The following is an 18,251-nucleotide window of genomic DNA, read 5'->3' as shown; positions in this document are numbered from 1 at the left end:
CTTACAAAAATCCAAATGGTCAAGGTGCTTTCTAAAATTCTGACATAGTAGCATACAAATCTAAAACCTTTGGAAGAATAGCTGCAACAGTGCATACAGAACAACAGTCAGGCCAAAAAAGGAAAAAAAAAAAAAAAAAAAAAAAAAAAAAAAAAAGGAGAGAGAGAGAGAACAGAGACACTCAAATAAATTAATGTGTGAGAAATTGAAGGTCGTAGGTTGAGAAGTTCCAGAGTTGCATATTACCAGAAGCTTAACAGCTGTAATACAGTGTCAATTTGTCGTTAGCGTCATCTGCTTCCTGAGCTGTCTCCCCTGCCGACTGACTAGCACCCACTGAAAAGTCTTCTTGCCCTCCTGAAGCATTGCTCCACCACAATATGGATATTCTTGCATATCCTAAAGCAATCTCTCAGGTTAAATGCACTCGATAGCAATTTGTTCGGCATGGATGGCTTGATGCCACAAGGTCAAGAATTTAAGGTAATTTACTGCCATTTGTCAAGCTAGTGAAGTGCAAGAAAACAGATTTTTCTATAGATAATATGCTCTTAGTTGTGTTGCAGGCTGAAAAGCAGAGGTTACATTTTCCTCTGGAAGCACTGAGGTCTCAGGTCTTATAATGTTGTAAAATGAAGCATTTAGAGGACTAGAAGCAATTAGGCTATCTACAAGAAGTATTATGTACCATCATCACCATACCAGCCATCTTCCACAGCCCATTTTGTAAGTTAGATGAATCTTAGTTGTGATATATTGTCCAAGCAGATGTGTCATTATTCCATAGGAAATTTTGTACCCTTCGAATGAGTGCAGAAGTGAAGTCACCCAGCACTGGAGCAGAACACAATAGCAGTTACTTAACAGGCTGAAACAACTCTCATTGCATAGTAGTACCTCTCTCCTTTGATGTAACACAGCCATTGTAAGAGCAGATGTCAGTATCTGTGCATTAAAGGGCATACTGGACTCCTGGAGTCAGTTGTTTACTATTTAGTGACAATAAGTAATACTGAAAGTAGTCATTCCCAAATTGAAGCTGTCTCTTTTTGGTCAAAACTACAGGACGAATACTGAAGGAACTTGCACTTCACTACATGCTACCCATACAGGAACAGCTATGCCTCGGGTCACGTAGCAGAAAGTTTCCCATAATACTGACACTGTCATTGATTTTTGGTGGGCTGGTCATAAGACGAAAAAGAAAGGCCAAAAATCTCCCTGAACTATTCTTTCCTCCCAAAATATTAGTGAACTCAGTGTGTGGCCAAATAAAATTTCATCTTCTGTGGTGTTTTATCTTGCTGATCAAATTTATCCTGTCATATTGCAAATGCAATCTCAGTTTTTAAGATCCTAATATCTTCATGTAGTCAATGTGATTTTAATGAAGGAATATTTTAGAATTCATCTGAGAAAAAGGGCCCCATCAACTGCCTACTACAAAATCTGCACATTGGCAATTTGGTCAACAAGTTCTGCATCGAGCTTGTGTAGGGATTGCAAGAGAGCAGTGATTTCCTTTCCTCTGTATCAGGAGACAAATCCATGCTAGGAGGTAGGATTAGGACCCAGACCACATTGTCATGCACCCTTGTGGTTCCATAACTGCTTTGCAGGGAAGGGGCAATTCTGCCACTGCCTCAGCATGAGGGCACAGCAGCCACAAAGTGACGAGGAGGAATCTGTTACCTCTTCCTTCCTGAACTGTGGAAACAAAAGTATCCAAATAAAGCCAATTTAGGAAGGCTCCTGAGGCTTTCAGTTACACGTTTGTTTATCAGCATGATCAGAGGCTCTCTCAAATAGTAGCCAGGCTTAATGGGCTGCATTAAAACAGAGGTAGCCAGTGGGGTCAGGGAGGTGATTGTCCCCCTCTGCTCTTGTGAGGCCTCATCTGGAGTACTGCATCCAGGCCTGGGGCCCCCAGTACAGGGGGGACATGGTGCTCTTGGAGCAGGTCCAGAGGAGGGCTAGAACACCTCTCCTACCAGGAAAGGTTGAGGGAACTGGGCTTATTTAGCTTGGAGAAGGCTCCGGGGATACCTCACTGTGGCCTTCCAGTACTTGAAGGGAGCGTATAAATAGGAGGGGAATGGCTGTTTACGAGGGTGGATAGTGATAGGACAAGGGGGAATGGTTTTAAACTGAGACAGGGGAGGTTTAGGTTAGATATTAGGAAGAAGTTTTCCACACAGAGGGTGGTGACGCACTGGAATGGGTTGCCCAAGGAGGTTGTGGATGCCCCATCCCTGGAGGCATTGAAGGCCAGGCTGGATGTGGCTCTGGGCAGCCTGGTCTGGTGGTTGGTGATCCTGCACATATCAGGGGGGTTGAAACTCAATGATTGTTGTGGTCCTTTCAACCCAGGCCATTCTGTGATTCTATGATTAAAAAAAAATTAGGGGATTCATGGTTAAGGCTTGGAGATCCTGCAAAGCTTTCTGTTATTTCACTGTACCTCTGCATCTTCTGCCATTATCTGCCAGACAAAAAAAAAAAAAAAAAATAACCTTTGAATCAGTCTCACAGTCTGGCACAACAAAATTGGCAGTGAAAATTGCTTGGCAACAAGAGTTCTTGTGGAGAATGGCAGGGCTTGTTTTTGTTGTTCACTTAGGTTCTTCATGGGTTGTTTCTTTATTCACATTCATGGAAAATATGTGGATATTACATTTGAATTAACACGTAGTTATTTTCTGCAGGTTAGAATTGAGGGACTTGTAGGTATTTTCATGCTGTGTAAAGAAGAAGGATAAATGAAGTCATGCACACTTTACAACAATGCCCCAGCAGGGTGGAACTTTAAACAAGACGAGGAAGACACATATGGTAAAATGTCAAGAAGAAGTACCATGACCAGAGAAGCAGTTTTGCAACACAAATACCAAGTGTATTAGTATCCAATAGGGAAAAATACTGATGAGATAGTTATATTAACTGTCTGTTGTTGTTAGGCTTTTAATTTGCTTTGTAATCTACATCTAATGCATTAATTTTTAGATGAATAGGAATATATTGGATTATGCATTGGAGAACAATTCTAGTCTTAACTGGCATGGGCGTACCATTGTTTTCTAGATTGTCTTCTATTATGATTAGTGCTGGTTGAAGAATTGTTTTTTGGACTTCTATTGGAAAATGCCAATCTAACAAAAAAGGAAATTAAATATTGGCATGAGAATTAACTGTGGCTTCTAAGTACTAAATTGATAAAGAAAGACATTCAGAATCTATTACAGCTGTGTAAATCAGGTGATGCCTCATTAATTACCATGGCCTTTAGAATAAGATGATAGCAAAATCACTTTAAAAATCTCAAGCTAATTAAAAATGTTTTTTCTTTTCCTTTTTGCACTGTTTTGAGTTAATTTCAAAAGTATAGTAGCACACACTGCATTAGGATTATCTTCACTTTTTAAACTTTCAGCTTTTTTCAACTTTTTTTTTTAAATAATATAATTTGCCCAACTTATTCAGTGTATACGTAAAGCAGTAAATATACTGTGTCCAGACCACTAGTACTATAATCAATGGCATCTCTGAAGAGATCTCCTTCTGATAGAACCAATCAGAACTTCTCCATTGAGGGGAAAAAAAAAAAGAAAAAAAAAAAGAAGAATCATGGGAATTCATAGTTTTCCTGGAATTACATCTCTTATTTTTGTGCGCCTTACTACTCTTTAGTTGAACTATGCTGACAAAATCACTAGGTGTCAGATCAGAAATTTAGTTACTCTCAAATATCTCCGAATCAGTGAACAGATACTGTTGTGCATCACCTTTTTTTTTTTTTTTTTTAAATGATACTTATTTAATTTTTTTTAGATGGCTACCCTAAAGAAGAAATGATTTACAGATGGAGAAAAAACTCAGTGGAGGCTGCTGACCAGAAGTCTTGGAGACTCTATCAGTTTGACTTTATGGGTCTCAGAAATACTTCAGAAATTGTGAACACCTCTGCAGGTAAGAATGGCAAAACTTATAAAACTTGAAAAATTCAAAGAGTGTAAACTTTATGCATGACTGAAGTAAGCGTCATTGTTACCCAGACTCTGCAGTAAGCTCCATAATCACCACATGGTTAAGTCTTCTTTGAGCCATAGAAGGAACCTGCTGGAAGTAAACATCAGCTTAACTGTTTTAAATTTTTGAAAATCCTATTGTTATTATTATTAACTATTCTAATTTAAGCAGTGCTATGTTACCGTTTGGGAACACCGTGAACAATAAAAAAAATGGTTAGTGTGCAAAAATACTGCTGGTAGGACATGGCCTACCAACTAACATTAGTAATTTATTCTCAGGACTGGATAGCTACTTTTTGTAATGAAGCGTCACTAAAGCTTTAGTGAGTATTTGGGGTTGGTTGTTTAGCAGAGCAAAATGTTGCAAACATAAGCGTTTTCTTCTGTTATCGATATAAATCCCCGTAGCCTGTAATTTTCTCAGGAATGCAAATTCAGGTGAGTGAGCCATAAGCTGGATCAGGAGTTGGTGGATCATTAAAGTATCTGTATATAGAAGATATCTGTATAGAAGCATATAGGTTGGAGAAGACTTTCAAGATCATCAAATCCACTCATCAACCTGATTGACTGAGTCGCTAAACCATGTCCCTTACTGACACAAAGTCAAGTGTGTACTTGGTGCTACACTATACAGGCAGTGCTGGTTGTCAGAAGGAATAGGGAAGGCCTATATTCCTGCTTTGCTCACATCTGGAGTGATGCTGTCTTCAGTTTGCATGAAGAACTGCTAAATTCACTTGCATGAAGAATTACACAGCTGGCCATATTAAGATGTTGATAGTGTATTGGTAAGTAAATAGACCTATCAACCTCGATTTGCACAGGACAAAACCATTTTTAGGTTTCATTCAAATGAGTAAATTGTTAACTTAGAACAACAACAAAGAAGGTTTCCATGCTCTTTTTTGTATACATCTAGTTCCTTGAAGATGAACTGACAGTATGTTTTTCCTATTATTGCTATTGCTGCCTCTATTCACTCATTTTTATGACTGCAGTGTTGAACTGTACCTACTGGAGCCATCATGACATTTCTGTTCTCCTAAAGTTATTACAGTGGATGAAAGTTTTTGGCAAACTGGAGTTTATTCAAACACTGTAAACAAAACTAAAACAAACTTGTCAGGAGGCTGTGGAAACTAAGCTGGGAGAAACTATGTAAAATACATGGGTCAGATAACGTACTGGTACTATTAGGTAGAAAAACTATTTGTTCATGTGGCCCGTATATTCTGGCCAGCAGATGACTGAAAAGGGGCTCTCAGTCAATAAGAATATGAAAACCAGGATGTTGAGTTTGCACATGGACTTGATTATTTTAAATTATTTTTTATAATAAACTGTCCGGGGATATTTTCATGGCTTTCCAAGGTATTTTCAAGGCCATATTTACTGAATATTAACATTATTTACTGTTAGGAGCAACCCAGAGCCAGGACTAGGGGAAACTAAATGGTACATTGGAAAACCTTGAGTATGCCTTGTGCTATTGCACAAGGATTCTCAGAATGGAGGGCGGGACACAAAGCCCACCTGGACCTATGGAATATATATCTCAGAGGTAAAATTTAAAATAATTCTGCAAGTATCTATTCTGAGCACAGAAGTATATGTATGAAAAGGAGGCTGCACTGAGGATGACCGTGCAACACTGCAGGTATAGAACACCCTTGGTTTTGGGCTGCTTCCCAGAGAGGCTAGTTCCCATGAATTACACTCTGGGAACCTATAGATGTCCCACTAGCTTCCGTCTCACTGCAGAGCTGGGATAAAAAGAGCAGCATTATTTATAGCGTTATTCAGGGAATTGTCAGGAGTAACAAGATGGAGTTTGGAAAATGAAAGCAGGCAAGATACCAGCAGCAGCTTCCTGACAGGGAGAGGTACTAAAGTGTCATCTGTTCCTCCTAGGGGAAATTATGAAAATTACTATTATGCAGGGCATTAAAAAGTAGACTAGACAAAATATGAGAAAATGTTCTGCAGGGAATGGTCCTCCAGTAGCAGGAGATGAATTCAAAAGCCTAACATCTTTTTTTTCACATCTAACTTACACCCTTCTGCTGTTTTATGACACTATTATTTCTCACTAAAGCATGTGTTCATCTACAATATGGGAACTACCACAGTGTTACCTGCCTGTATCCAGTTCAGATATGCCTTTTTTAGCACCTTTTCAGCAGAGTTAGAGTGATAATGAGGATGGATCACACTGACCACACAGCAACATGCTACTTTTCTTCCGTTATTTGTGTAAGCCAGTTCATTTTGGCCATAAAATGACTAGATTCTGTACTCAGCAGAGTTCTGCTAATTTATGTTCTTTCCGTCTTTCCAACCTTTTTTTTTTTTTTCCCTCCAAACCTCTGTATAACCTTTATGTCAATCAAGGGCAATTTAGGAATTATGCAAGTAGGAAACCAGCCATAGCAAAGACTGTTTCTGATGTCTGAGCAGGATAAGAAGCTCTATCACCTCTTGCTGTGTGCCAGCAAGGCAAAGCATTAACACAGTGGTGTGTTTTACTCATGCAAGAAGACTGTCCTCACTTACAATAATCTAGCAACCAGGGAAAGTTTTCATGGCCATCTAGAAGAGATACTCAACATCTTTTCTTGAGGATGACTATTGCATTTCATGCTAAGGTACAGACATAATCTACACAGCAGAGCTCACTGTGTTGATGCTTTGGCCACACACCTTTGTGTTACACTCTAAGTAAGCTCTCGCTGTCAGGTCATATCAAACTAATTCACAAATATAGGAGAATTCCCACACTGTTGCCATCTGGCAAGGTACTCAAATACCATAACAAGATCACTTCTCTTACTACAATGTCAAATAAGGTCGGCAAAGATAATTAAAGTAGGGGGAATATTAATCCACCTGGCACTGAGCTCTGTGTGTGTGTTTGGGGGGGGGGGTTGAGGGGAAGGAAATGTATATAAGGAAAAAAACCTGAAATTTTAAAATTGCATATCAGCCAATGGAAGGGTGGTCAGGAAAACAGAAGAGAGATAGAGAGCATCATGCTTAAAAGCACACTGCGCATTTGCAGTATATCTTAGAATCATAGAATTTGGGAGAAGAAAAGCAAACAAAACAAAACAAAAAACAAACAAGCAAAAAAAAAAAAAAAAACAACTGAACAAACAAAACCACAACATCCTTAGAATTGTGAAGGAATCTACAAGTAAATGTAATGGAGTGAGCTGTAGTGTTGTTTGTGTTTTTGTGCTAAAATCTCCCCCAGGGAAAGCCTATTCATTCTCTTTAAGCCACTCAATATTTTACACTCCTAGATAAACACAAAGACCTTGTAGCTACTGAATCTCATTTTCATTTACTTGAAAACTTCTTTGCACCATACAAATTCTATTTATGTTCTTCTAATGCCTTTAGCCTGAGAGATTTTTTCTGTCCAAAGGAGCCTTTGCATAAATACGTTCAAGCTAGTACAACAGAAATAGAAAACAACATTGTGCTCAATTTAAAATTGTTAGTAGCAGATCATTAGAAAATAAATACAGAGAACCAGACAGACAGTATTACTGCACACCTCCTGAATAATCCCCATCAAAATCCAGGCCCAATAAATAGCTATAACTGCTGCTATAAACACATATACCTTTGCAAACAGCAGATGGATGATGATGAGTGGAGTCTTCCTCTCATACAACTTCTAAATTGTGTTTTATATTTTGAAATGTTTTGAAGTTGTTGTTTCAGCATGGATCTCACTTTAGACAATTTTCTCAGCCCTATGTCACAGTGCCACAAAGCAAGGTCAGTGTCTGTTTTCACACTTTTAGGTAAAGCTGTGTGGGAAAATGCTAGTAACAAAACAATTTGAAGTGCACAGTCTGTTTAAGGATACATTAAATAGCAAGTGAAATGCTATCCTAGAATAAAAATAAGAAAGCAAACAGTGCTTGTATTTTAAGAAGATTCAAGTACCTACATAAACAGCTTTTGGTAGGAGAGAAAAGGAATAGATGTGTTTTTGTAGCAAAGTCAGATTTCACTGTGCTAGCCCCCATCAGGTTAAGAGGTGGGTCACATGGAGATAAGCATTAGCTGACACTCTTCAGGTTTTTCCAAAGACTATCACATTCCCAGAGTCATTTGTGTATTCTTCCCAAGACAAATGTGTATTTGCTTTTTTCTTTCTCAAACACCCAATTTAGTGGGATTTGCCTCAGTTGGCCATTCTGCACAGGCTGTTGCTAATCAGATAACCTTCTGAAGCAGACAAATGCCTCAGGTAATTTGAAAACAGTGCATATTTTTACCTACACAGCATTGCAAGGACTTGGCCTCTTTCACATCAACTCAAATGCTTTCATGGTTAGGCTTTAGTTTCAAGACCCCATCAGGCATCTACTCTGGGTTATCATTATTCCAGGGAGAGTTCCTTCCTTCCTGACTGATGCGACCACTAAAGGAGAGAGAAAGATGATTGGGGTTTTTGGTTTTGTTTTTAAATCTGAATGCGTAAGTATAGGTGCAGCTGGAGTCTAGCTCAGAACTTGCCTTCCCCCAGTGCCTCTGTCTGTCACCCATCTGTGTATGGAAAGAGTCAATCTTAAGTTAGCCTTGCACTCTACAAAGAGAGAGAACTGAAAATGCTTTTTGGTGGAAGAATTCTCTGTTCCTCCGCTCTTCATTCTTTGATCCTGACACACCTGCCTCCCTTGGCCTGTTCAGGCTTTGAGTATAACCCACGGTCACAACTGTAGGGTCTTCCCTTATATCTGATAGGTGTGATTATTGCTGTAGCTGTCCTTAGGCTCTTGAACATTGGGGTCTGAATCTATGTCTGACGTTTAGATTCATAGCTTCTTGAGAATGCAGCAAGAGATGAAGTGAGAAAGCTGTGCAAACTTTAAGGCTTTAAGAAATACCCAAAATGTCTAGGCTGCCTGGAGAGCAAAATGGATATGCTGTGCTCAAAGGTTGTGTTTACAGCAATAAATGGAACATGCCTGGCAACTATCCTGGGCATTGATGTCAACTGAATACTGAATGCAAAGGACCTATCTTACTCTCCCAAGAAGTTTGCCTACAAACCAACTACACGTGTGGTGGGAATGGTCCCTGGTATGTGCTCACTCCTGAACCATGCCTGGGAATCAGTTATATGGCACAGACTAATTTGGGCCTGAGCTGTCTGATTTTTCATATGCCATATGCCATGTTGGATGCATGAGAAGATCAGTGAAGGTGATGGGTCAGCTCAGGCTTTACCTCAGCTGGCAGCTGAGGTACAAAGCTTTGACTCAGGGACCCCACTTAAATCTGTCACATTTATTTTATGATGTGGACAGACCATATGTTCCTTCGATTTCAATTTCCATTTTAAAAACAATTTCTGTGTTCAGATGCCTAAAACTTTCAAAAAGTCAGCAGAGTTTAGGTCACAAAGCACTCAGCCTCATCTGCAAAGTCTGCTCTGTGCCTCCCATACTCAGCTGCAGCCAGGGCAGCGCCACAGCTCAGCCTCACAGGACCACACCTGCACCCATCCTGCTGCAGGGCAGCTGCTCACTGTGTAGACCCCCAGCTTAGCCATACTCTCTGGAATGAGTGAATACCATGAGATTTTTTTTTCTGACAGTTAACATCTATTCATGAGAAAACAGAAAACTAGTCTGTTTATAAGAAGATTTAGCAATAATCTGTTCACTGACTTTTTATCTCTGATACAATATTTGCAGTACGTCAAATCCCAGTTTAGCAGAGATAATCAACTGTGTCTGTATTGATTTTTAAAATATATTGACACATCAAATGATAGTAAATCAGGATAAATATTTGGAATAAGCTGTAGTTTTTCTAAGTGAAATTTCAACTTGTATTTTTTTACAGCACTTCATCTTGCTCTGATATTGTACACTTTGTTTGATAGATTCTGGTAAGTTTGTCATCAGCTTCTCCGGTTGGAAATACAGTAATGAAATGGATGATTACTAGTAATGCTCCTATTCTAGTAAAGTGTAACTGATGCTTATAAGAATCAGAACTTTTATATTGCCCTGAAAATCCAGCACTTGCCTGTCTCATTACAAAAACATCTCCCAAAGCTCATAGTAAGGTAGATTTTGAAGAGAGTGGTTGATAATTTGATCCATAGCCTACTGCAGTTAACAGAACTTTTCACTGTTGCTGGCCTGAGATCAGGCTTTGCCATGCGGAAGTCTAAAATTGGGTGTTTAATGCACTGCTCTAAGTAATTGTTCAGTCACTCACTAAGAAAACTCAGCTTAACAGTAAGGTGACATCAGGATAAGTACATCATGCTCTAGAAACACTTTCCTTCTTCTGTTTAGGAACAATACAAATGATTATCAAAGCTGGTTGAATGGGATTTATTCATCTTCATATTTTATGAGTGGCAGAACTGCATACATAACTGGCTTCATTGTTATTCTTTGTCTTGTGGAGACAATATTGCAGTGTTTCATGTATAGGCAAATGGGGAGAGAGATCAGAAATAAAGGATCTGTATTTTTTGGTAGAAGCAAAAGGAAAAAGGTAGACAGTGGAAACATCAGAGGCACATTTATTTCTTTAGGGAAAATTTCAGTAGGAAGTGATTTTTTCCTAAAAAATCCTCAGCCACTCTTGATAAGGATCTCAAGTTGCCCTTTTTAAAGATTTTCACATTATGTGGAAAATTTTGTAATGTTTTCCCATTAGCTTTTCCTTCAGCAGGGTTTTTACTTGATAGCTTCATATTTTGGAAGTTTCATATGTGTCTAACTTTATAATGTTCTTGAATTAATGTTCCCATTCAGTCCTCTATTGAAAATGTTTTATCTGTTGCTCTCCTGGCTTTTATTCCTACTTCAGTGCCATTAGAGCGCTGTATTGATGATTTAGGATTGACGCAATCAAAAGTTTTATATTAACTCAAACTGTGACGGTTTGGCCTTTACCCAAGGTTGCTACAATGTTATCTAGAAGTCTTTCAGAAGCAACAATCGCACTTAATTTAGAACCCGCAGTATTGCGCAGGATATTGTATGTTTTATTCACTGCTTAATCTACAATCATAATGAGAATTTTAAGATATGAAGTGGGATGATTATTCACATGTAGCAGAAAGATGCTAGGTGACTTTTTAGATTTTAGTTTGCCGTACCTTGAACAACTGTGGCACATACTGGTTACATTCTAGCAAGGTTTCCCTAAAATTAGCATTCACTCTTTCACATCAGAATCATATTTCCTGATTCGTACTCTATGATGATGATAGCTCTTTGCTTCTAGGATCCTTTTCTGCAGGTAGTATTCACAACATTCAAGTCTTGTTTAGCTCCATTTCAATCAACATCTCTTTCTTCCTAATTACACTGTCAAGAACCAAAATCCCCTCTATGATTAGTTGCCCACTTCTGGATTTAGCTAATACCTGGCAATGTGCATCATTCCATTACCTGCCACAGGTTGGCAGGTAAGAGCTATGCTGTCAGGTAACTAAGAGAATAGTACACACTAGAAAAAAATTGTTTAGGAAGTTTCCAAACCTTCCAGTGAATACAATCATAATATTGATATGGGGCTACCTGAAGCAGCACTTCTGAAATGTGAGGAAACCTATCATAACCAGGGCTACCACAGCATATCACAGCGAACAAGAGGTGAACCCTTGCCACTTGCATCACGTTTGAGAGCGACAGAATTCTGGGCTGGCATCAGTCATAATTCATTGTGGTGTTTATAAAATAAACTTGGCAGAAGACACTAAAATAGACTATCACACATTACATCAGAGGAAGTTAATTATAGTCAGCTTGAGAAAAACTGAAGGTGAGGGCTAGAGTTTCGTTGCTTCCCGGGAAGAAAACACATAATCCCAAGTTTATCAATAGATAGCCAAGGATCTCAAAAAAGCCAGTGACTTCTACAGAGTTCTGCCAGCGTCCCCATGCTTCTGAGCAGGTGAATCCTCCTGATTACATTGCCTACTTGAATGAGCCTTGCAATTAAGTCTATTTAGTCTTATTACGTTTTGTCATACTAACCATTGGTAGAACTACAATAGTAGACAATATCCTTATGCAGAAAAATTCTACGTGGGGTAGATTTTTGTCAGCCTCACTTTGAAAATCTTTCCCTGTTAGTCATAAAATTATAATCTTGCATTTATCCCCAGTTGAGAGGAAAATTAAAATTATCATTCTAATATGATTTCCAAAGACTGACATTTGGAAAACTGGTTTCAGCTACGTTCATCCGCAGAGCAAATGTTACACAAATCTCATCTGCCTTATCTTTCTTTAACAGAAACAATCCACAGCTATGTTTGTTTTAGTTGTTTAAGTCCCTGCAACTGCTTATTCGATTTTTTTCAAGTATATTCTGGACCTTGGGATCCCCTGCCCTTAACAAAATCATGTATAATTTTGTACATAAGGAGAACAACTTATTTTTACTTAAGTATGAGTTAAAGATTTTCACTTAAGAACTACAGAACCACCACCCACATTCTAATTCAATTCAGTATTGCACTTTATTGCAGGCCTCCTACAAGTAGGAGCAGTTAGAGTGGAAAGAACATCTAAAGAGTTTCCTGTTCTTCATGTTCACAGCTTCAGGGATGTCTTTTGCATACCATAAACAGTGTGCCAAATTAGTCCTTCAGTACTACTGGTTCAAAACCTAAGTTTTCTTAGAATAATGAAGTGGGAGAATCACAGAATTATAAAGCAGCTTGAAGAGAAAAAAAAAAAAAGCATCATTCACTAGTTGCATGTTGCTGTGAAACACGTAAGAATGTTAAAAATATGTTTTTAATTTCCTATCCATCTTCCTGTGGTAGTTGTTTACTTCTCAAAATTATGAAAAACTTCAGGCAAAGCTGAAGTCAAACTTGTAGGTCATAGTTTTAATCTTTGTCTTGGTCCACTCTGATTTGAAATCCTTATCATCTAGCCTTTTTTTTTTTTTTTAATAAGGATACCTCCTAGGAAATAAATACTGTTGTTTATTAATACAGCACATCTATTAACACAAAACATTAGTTTAAATGTCTTTTGGAGTAATTTCAGCTTATCAGCTCCCAGCCCATGCTCCTTATTCTTCAGTTCTTCACTGAGACAAAACGTGTCATTTGGTTTTCCTAACTACTTCCTTCAAAAAGATGAAAACTTGCTAAATGTTATCTGTGTTAACAGAAAAAGGAATGGAAAGAGAAGCATGTTCAAATGTGAAGAAAACTTTGTTGTAACTTCTTTTTATTTATGTGACTAGAAAGGTTAATTCTTAAGGCCACATCTTTAAGAGCCCTTCTGAAAAACTGAGTCCTTGAATAGTTCTCCACAGTGCTTAAAGCATATCCTCAGCAGGCTCTGGACTTCAGGTTTTACACACTTAGAATTTATTTAATTATTTGTTATTCAGGCTGCCTTCAGGTTGTGTCTGCTCTTGAGCCAGGCCTCATCAGAAACCTTCAAGGAGCAATCTGAGCTATTTATCAGTTTGAGGCCACCAGAGACATTGAAGCAGGGAGGTTACATAGTGCAGCAGGACTACGCTTTCTGCATGAAGTGTATCCCTGAAGAGTGCTGTCAATACTGAGTTGATGACATTTCCCACCATCACCCCCAGAGAACTTTAGCAAGGATGTGGAGCTGACCTTTAGCTTCCTCCAGCAGCATTTAAAGTAGCTGACAGCTGATTTGGTCTTGCCACTCTACACTGCACTTTACAGGTGTAGAAGCTTTGGTTTTAGGCATGTCACTAGAGATAGCAGTAGCTCCCTTTGCTCAGATGTAATCTCATGATTCACTTCAGAGCACAGGCTTAATCCCATCCTTTAACGTCATGCATTTAAAAATCAGATCCATTGTGAAATTTGCAAGAAAGGATTATAAGATACCAACAAATATTCTATCATTTATGAATGAAAGATTTCTTACAATATAATGAAATGCTTTTCTGTTGTCATCAAACTTAAAATAAAACTGCATTTCATATAGGTTTAATTCCTCTGTGCAAAACAGCAACAACACCACAACAAACATCTTCTTAAAACAGGATAAATTCTAAGTTCAGAAAATGTAGCAAAAAATACATTTTCCATTGCTCCTGTTTGCCAGAACATCTGATTTTCTCTGAAATTGGGCTGCCAACATATCTTTTTTATGCCCTTTACTCAAATAATTTCTGAAATATGAGTGATTACTCTAAGCCTGGTTCTCAGTCGTCCTGAGGGAAGAGGAAATTACTCCCATATATTCATCTGAGATTAAAAGAACAAAATTTCCTAAAACTGTTTCAAGCATGCTGATACCTTATTAAGCATTGCATAGTAAGTTAAATTCTGCATAACTGAATTCCTGAAGATGAACCTCTTCTGCAAGTCTCCAAATTCATGAATAAATGTGCATTTCCTCCACTGCTTCCTGAAGTGTTTAACTAACTGACAAGAAACAAATCAGTTCTCAAGTGCTTCAACCTATGGAAGAAATAATTTCTTGAAGGATACTGGCATTGCAAAGTCATAGACATCCAAAAGCCCATGTTTCCACTGCTGGGGAAAGAAAAAAGAAAAAAAGAAAAAAAAAAAGAATACTTTTGAAACTTCTTCAAAAATTACTTTTGAAACCTACAGTTCAACTTTTTCTTGAGGTAATATCTCTTTGACAGTAAGATTTCTGTGAAACCCTACAATTAGTATTTAATGTATTTTCATAATTGCTAATGACTCAGAAAAATACTGAATTGATTGTCTGGCTATTGTAAACTCAAAGCTGATTGCAGAAGATCATTGAAAAATGCTGTTATCACTCTTAGTTATCCTCAGCTATTCTGAAATATAACGACATGATGTAATTTTAGAGTTAGGTTCTTCAGAAATTATTTCATTTGAATTTCTGTAAGTAAAGAAGGCCATAAGTCATTCCAGAATAGGATGGAATAAGAAAAAAGAAAAGAAAAATGTTGAATATTTTTAATAGAACTCATCGTTTTGATTCATGTAGTTCATAAATCTTTGCGCACATTAGCACAAGGGTTTGCCATTGTTGTTGCTTCATGTTTGCTTTGTTCTTAAAGTCATTTGTTACTCTCCCATTTAGGAAAGCTGTCATCCAGTTAAGGCACAGATAATGAAGTTTTGGTCTACAAATCACAAAGGACTTCTTAATAGTGGTATAGTTAAATTATTCATTGAAGCTATTTAGCAAATACTAAACAAATAACAGTATATCCATTTGGCAATAGTTAAGGTAAATTTGAGAATGAGATGTTAACCACAAAGGGGATGAAATATTTAGCCTGTCATATTTCTTAATTATAATCTTAAAATTTTAAACATGGGATGGGATGTGTTTCATCAAAAGTAGTTTATGGCTCCTGATATTGGATCAAATCAGCAAAGACACATTGTAAAGAGTAGAGATCACTAATAATCTCACTATGCCTGTTCAGATGTGATAAAAAATGTGAGGTTATCTCTGCACTGGCCAGTTTTCTGCTGGTTCCACTCTGACATATCAAAGGCAACTCTGCTTCCCACACCTAGCCTTTAGGCCTCTTTCTTTTTTTCTCTCCTTTCCACTTCTTCATTATTTTTCCCATTACTCACCACTTTGTATCATCAGATGTCCAGTTATCAACACTGGATAATTATATCACCATCAGTAAGAGAAAATCAAATTTATTTTTAAATAGTTAAATGAGAAAGTGAACTTTTAAAGATTTTCCTGCCTTCACTGCTTTCTCTCTTTAAAAAATAATTAATCTTTTGGCATCTTCAGATTTTCCTGCTGCAAAATCAATTCAGTAAACTTAAAGATATAGACTTCCTTTTATTTTCATCCTACGTCTAGGGACCCTTTGGGAATGTGATTTACAAGTAGATATATATTATAATAAGATCTCTAAAATCAGGAAAACATGGAGAAATAAAGGAAGTAAGGTACTGGGTTCTCTCAGCTCTTGAATCCAGTACAGTAACTTACACCAGGCAGAGGCAAATGTAAAAGTAACAGTCAATCAGAATGTAGTATCTAAAAACATTTTACTTAAGTTAATCTGCTTCATAAAAAGACAGGAAAACATATTTTCAGCCTCAGCATTTTTACTATATGTAGTTGAAATGTACTTATTTCCCACTGCAGGCGTATTTATGTCATCTTTTCACTAAAAAAAAATGTAAAATAGTTTACAGAATTGGAGAGTGAAGGAATAAAATGGAAGAGAGAAAGATTATTTTTTTATGCTGCAATGTAGAAATTTTGAAATTTGCATCTAGTAGCAGTTAAATATACTCAAGAAAAATAAAACAAAAAAATAAAGTTATGGAAGAATTAACCAGAGATAAAACAAAATAGGGAAGTCTTTTTTATAACAGTGTCTGTGGAATTAAACACGTACTGTTTTCACTGATGAAAGAACAAAATTTTCTCCCTCTGCAATTCCATGTAAATGCAGCCTCAAGCATTAGTATTACAGGATCTCTGATGATTTCTAGCTTTGATTTTCCATTTCAGATTTTCAGTAAGTTGACAACCTTAGCATTAATAATGAAAAATGGCAGTGCTATTAATCAAACATATTCAACCACCCAAACATCATTAAAGTCTGATATAATCTTATTCAATGAATACTTAAGCACCTGGAAATGTTTAGTCCTCTTCTTATTTTTTCCTGAAACTAGTAGTCCAACAATGTCAGTCATAAGCAGACATACTCCAACGTTTCCAAGACTGTGGTTTCATCTTCTGCCTTTCTGTTAAATACCTAAGATTTTAAAAGTTTTGGTTGGTGGGGAATTCTGTTTAATGCTTAGTTTCTTCTTATTCAAAGCACATGAGGAACCAAAGAAATCATGCTTCCAAAATATTAAAGAAGGAAAGAAAGAGTGAATTGAAATAGTACAAAATAATGAAAATAAATGTATATTGAAATAAACCATTTTGAGAAAGAAAACTGGTAAAGTTTTACATGTCTTCACTGTGCCTATGTGAGGTCACCCTGTGAATTAAGGCAGGCAGGGAAAAGCTTGTAGCTTGGAGTTAATAAATCCAGAGGTCCAGCTCTACAGGGAAAATCCCTCACTTTCTTCTGTGTCTGGGGAGTCTGTGGTCCCAGTCCAGTCCCCCTCCAGTCAAGAGATCACAGAATAAGAAACATAAAAATGCCAGGTATGTCCAGGAAGAAGTGAATATTTTCCAGTTTTCTCCAAAAGTAATTAACCAGAAAACATGCCTCATTTGGTGATTTTGCCTCATTGCTGTTCAAAGTTCATTAATAAATTAGTTAAACAATCTTAAAAGATCAGAAAGCTGTGGGTGATTGGACAAGGACACTAATGCCATTGCACCAGTGCAGTATTTGAATGACTAGGGCATAGAGTAAGAATGAGGAGGCTTGGAGTGGGTTGAGAAGCTGGCAACCTGATGTTGGACCGCTTTGTGTAGAAAGACTAGGAGGTCAGCTGTGACTTTGGAAAGAGGCAGAATATAATAAGATTGGTGGAATCACTACAATGCTGTTCAAAGCCTGGAAGGGAGTCCAGAACACTCGGAGATCACTAATTCTCCGCTGTCAAGAAAGTACCTGTGAGCCCCATGGCAAAGTTTCTTATTCTTTTATAGCATTTGGTACTAACTGATCATACTCAGTACTGGTCACTGAGTTCAAATACCAATTGGACTGTAGGAATGAAAGGAGATTTTAATAAGGTGAGTTTCTTCTCCAAGGTAGCAAGAGATAGGACAAGAGGAAATGGCTTTAAGGGGTTCCAGTGGAGGTTCAGCTTGGATATTAGGAAAACTTTCATCGCAGAAAGAGGGGTGAGATATTGGAACAGACTGCCCAGGGAGGTGGTGGAGTCACCATCCCTGGAGGTGGTCAAGAAAAGGTTAGATGTCGCACTGAATGGCATGATTTAATGGTCATGGTAGTGAGCGGTTGATGGTTGGACTAGACAATCTTAGTGTTGTTTTCTAACCTTAATGATTCTATGGTCTGCAAATAAAATATGGAAAAAAATGTCCTGGGGAACCTTTTTTCTAAATCAGGAAGCGGATAAACTCAATACAGGCCATTGAGTCTAGCAAAACTTTGGATGAAAATCAAGAAAGCAGGATTCTTGTTTTATCACATACAAACAAACAACCTCCTAAATGCAAAAACCACAAAGCTTTTACCATTTCAACTTTTGTCATTCACTGCCATCTGAAGGGAACTGTCAACAGTGTGTTATTC

The 18,251-nt window shown here is 37.6% G+C and overlaps 1 protein-coding gene across 4 annotated transcripts in view; it reads left to right on the top strand.

Annotated features, from left to right (window-relative positions):
- The window catches only part of GABRG3 (gamma-aminobutyric acid type A receptor subunit gamma3), a 309,089-nt gene that overhangs the window by 255,735 nt on the left and 35,103 nt on the right, over positions 1 to 18,251 (top strand). For all 4 annotated transcript variants that reach the window (XM_046903907.1, XM_040653764.2, XM_046903913.1 and 1 more), the window contains one exon: positions 3,829 to 3,966. In XM_046903907.1, the coding sequence (XP_046759863.1) occupies positions 3,829 to 3,966 (138 nt within the window). The remainder of the gene's footprint in view (positions 1 to 3,828; positions 3,967 to 18,251) is intronic.

The sequence above is a fragment of the Gallus gallus genome, chromosome 1 (assembly GCF_016699485.2).
Source record: "Gallus gallus isolate bGalGal1 chromosome 1, bGalGal1.mat.broiler.GRCg7b, whole genome shotgun sequence".
In the NCBI taxonomy this organism is placed as follows: Eukaryota; Metazoa; Chordata; class Aves; order Galliformes; family Phasianidae; genus Gallus; species Gallus gallus.
The sequence above is the reverse complement of the archived record's forward strand: the minus strand, read 5'-3'. Positions and strand labels throughout refer to the sequence as shown.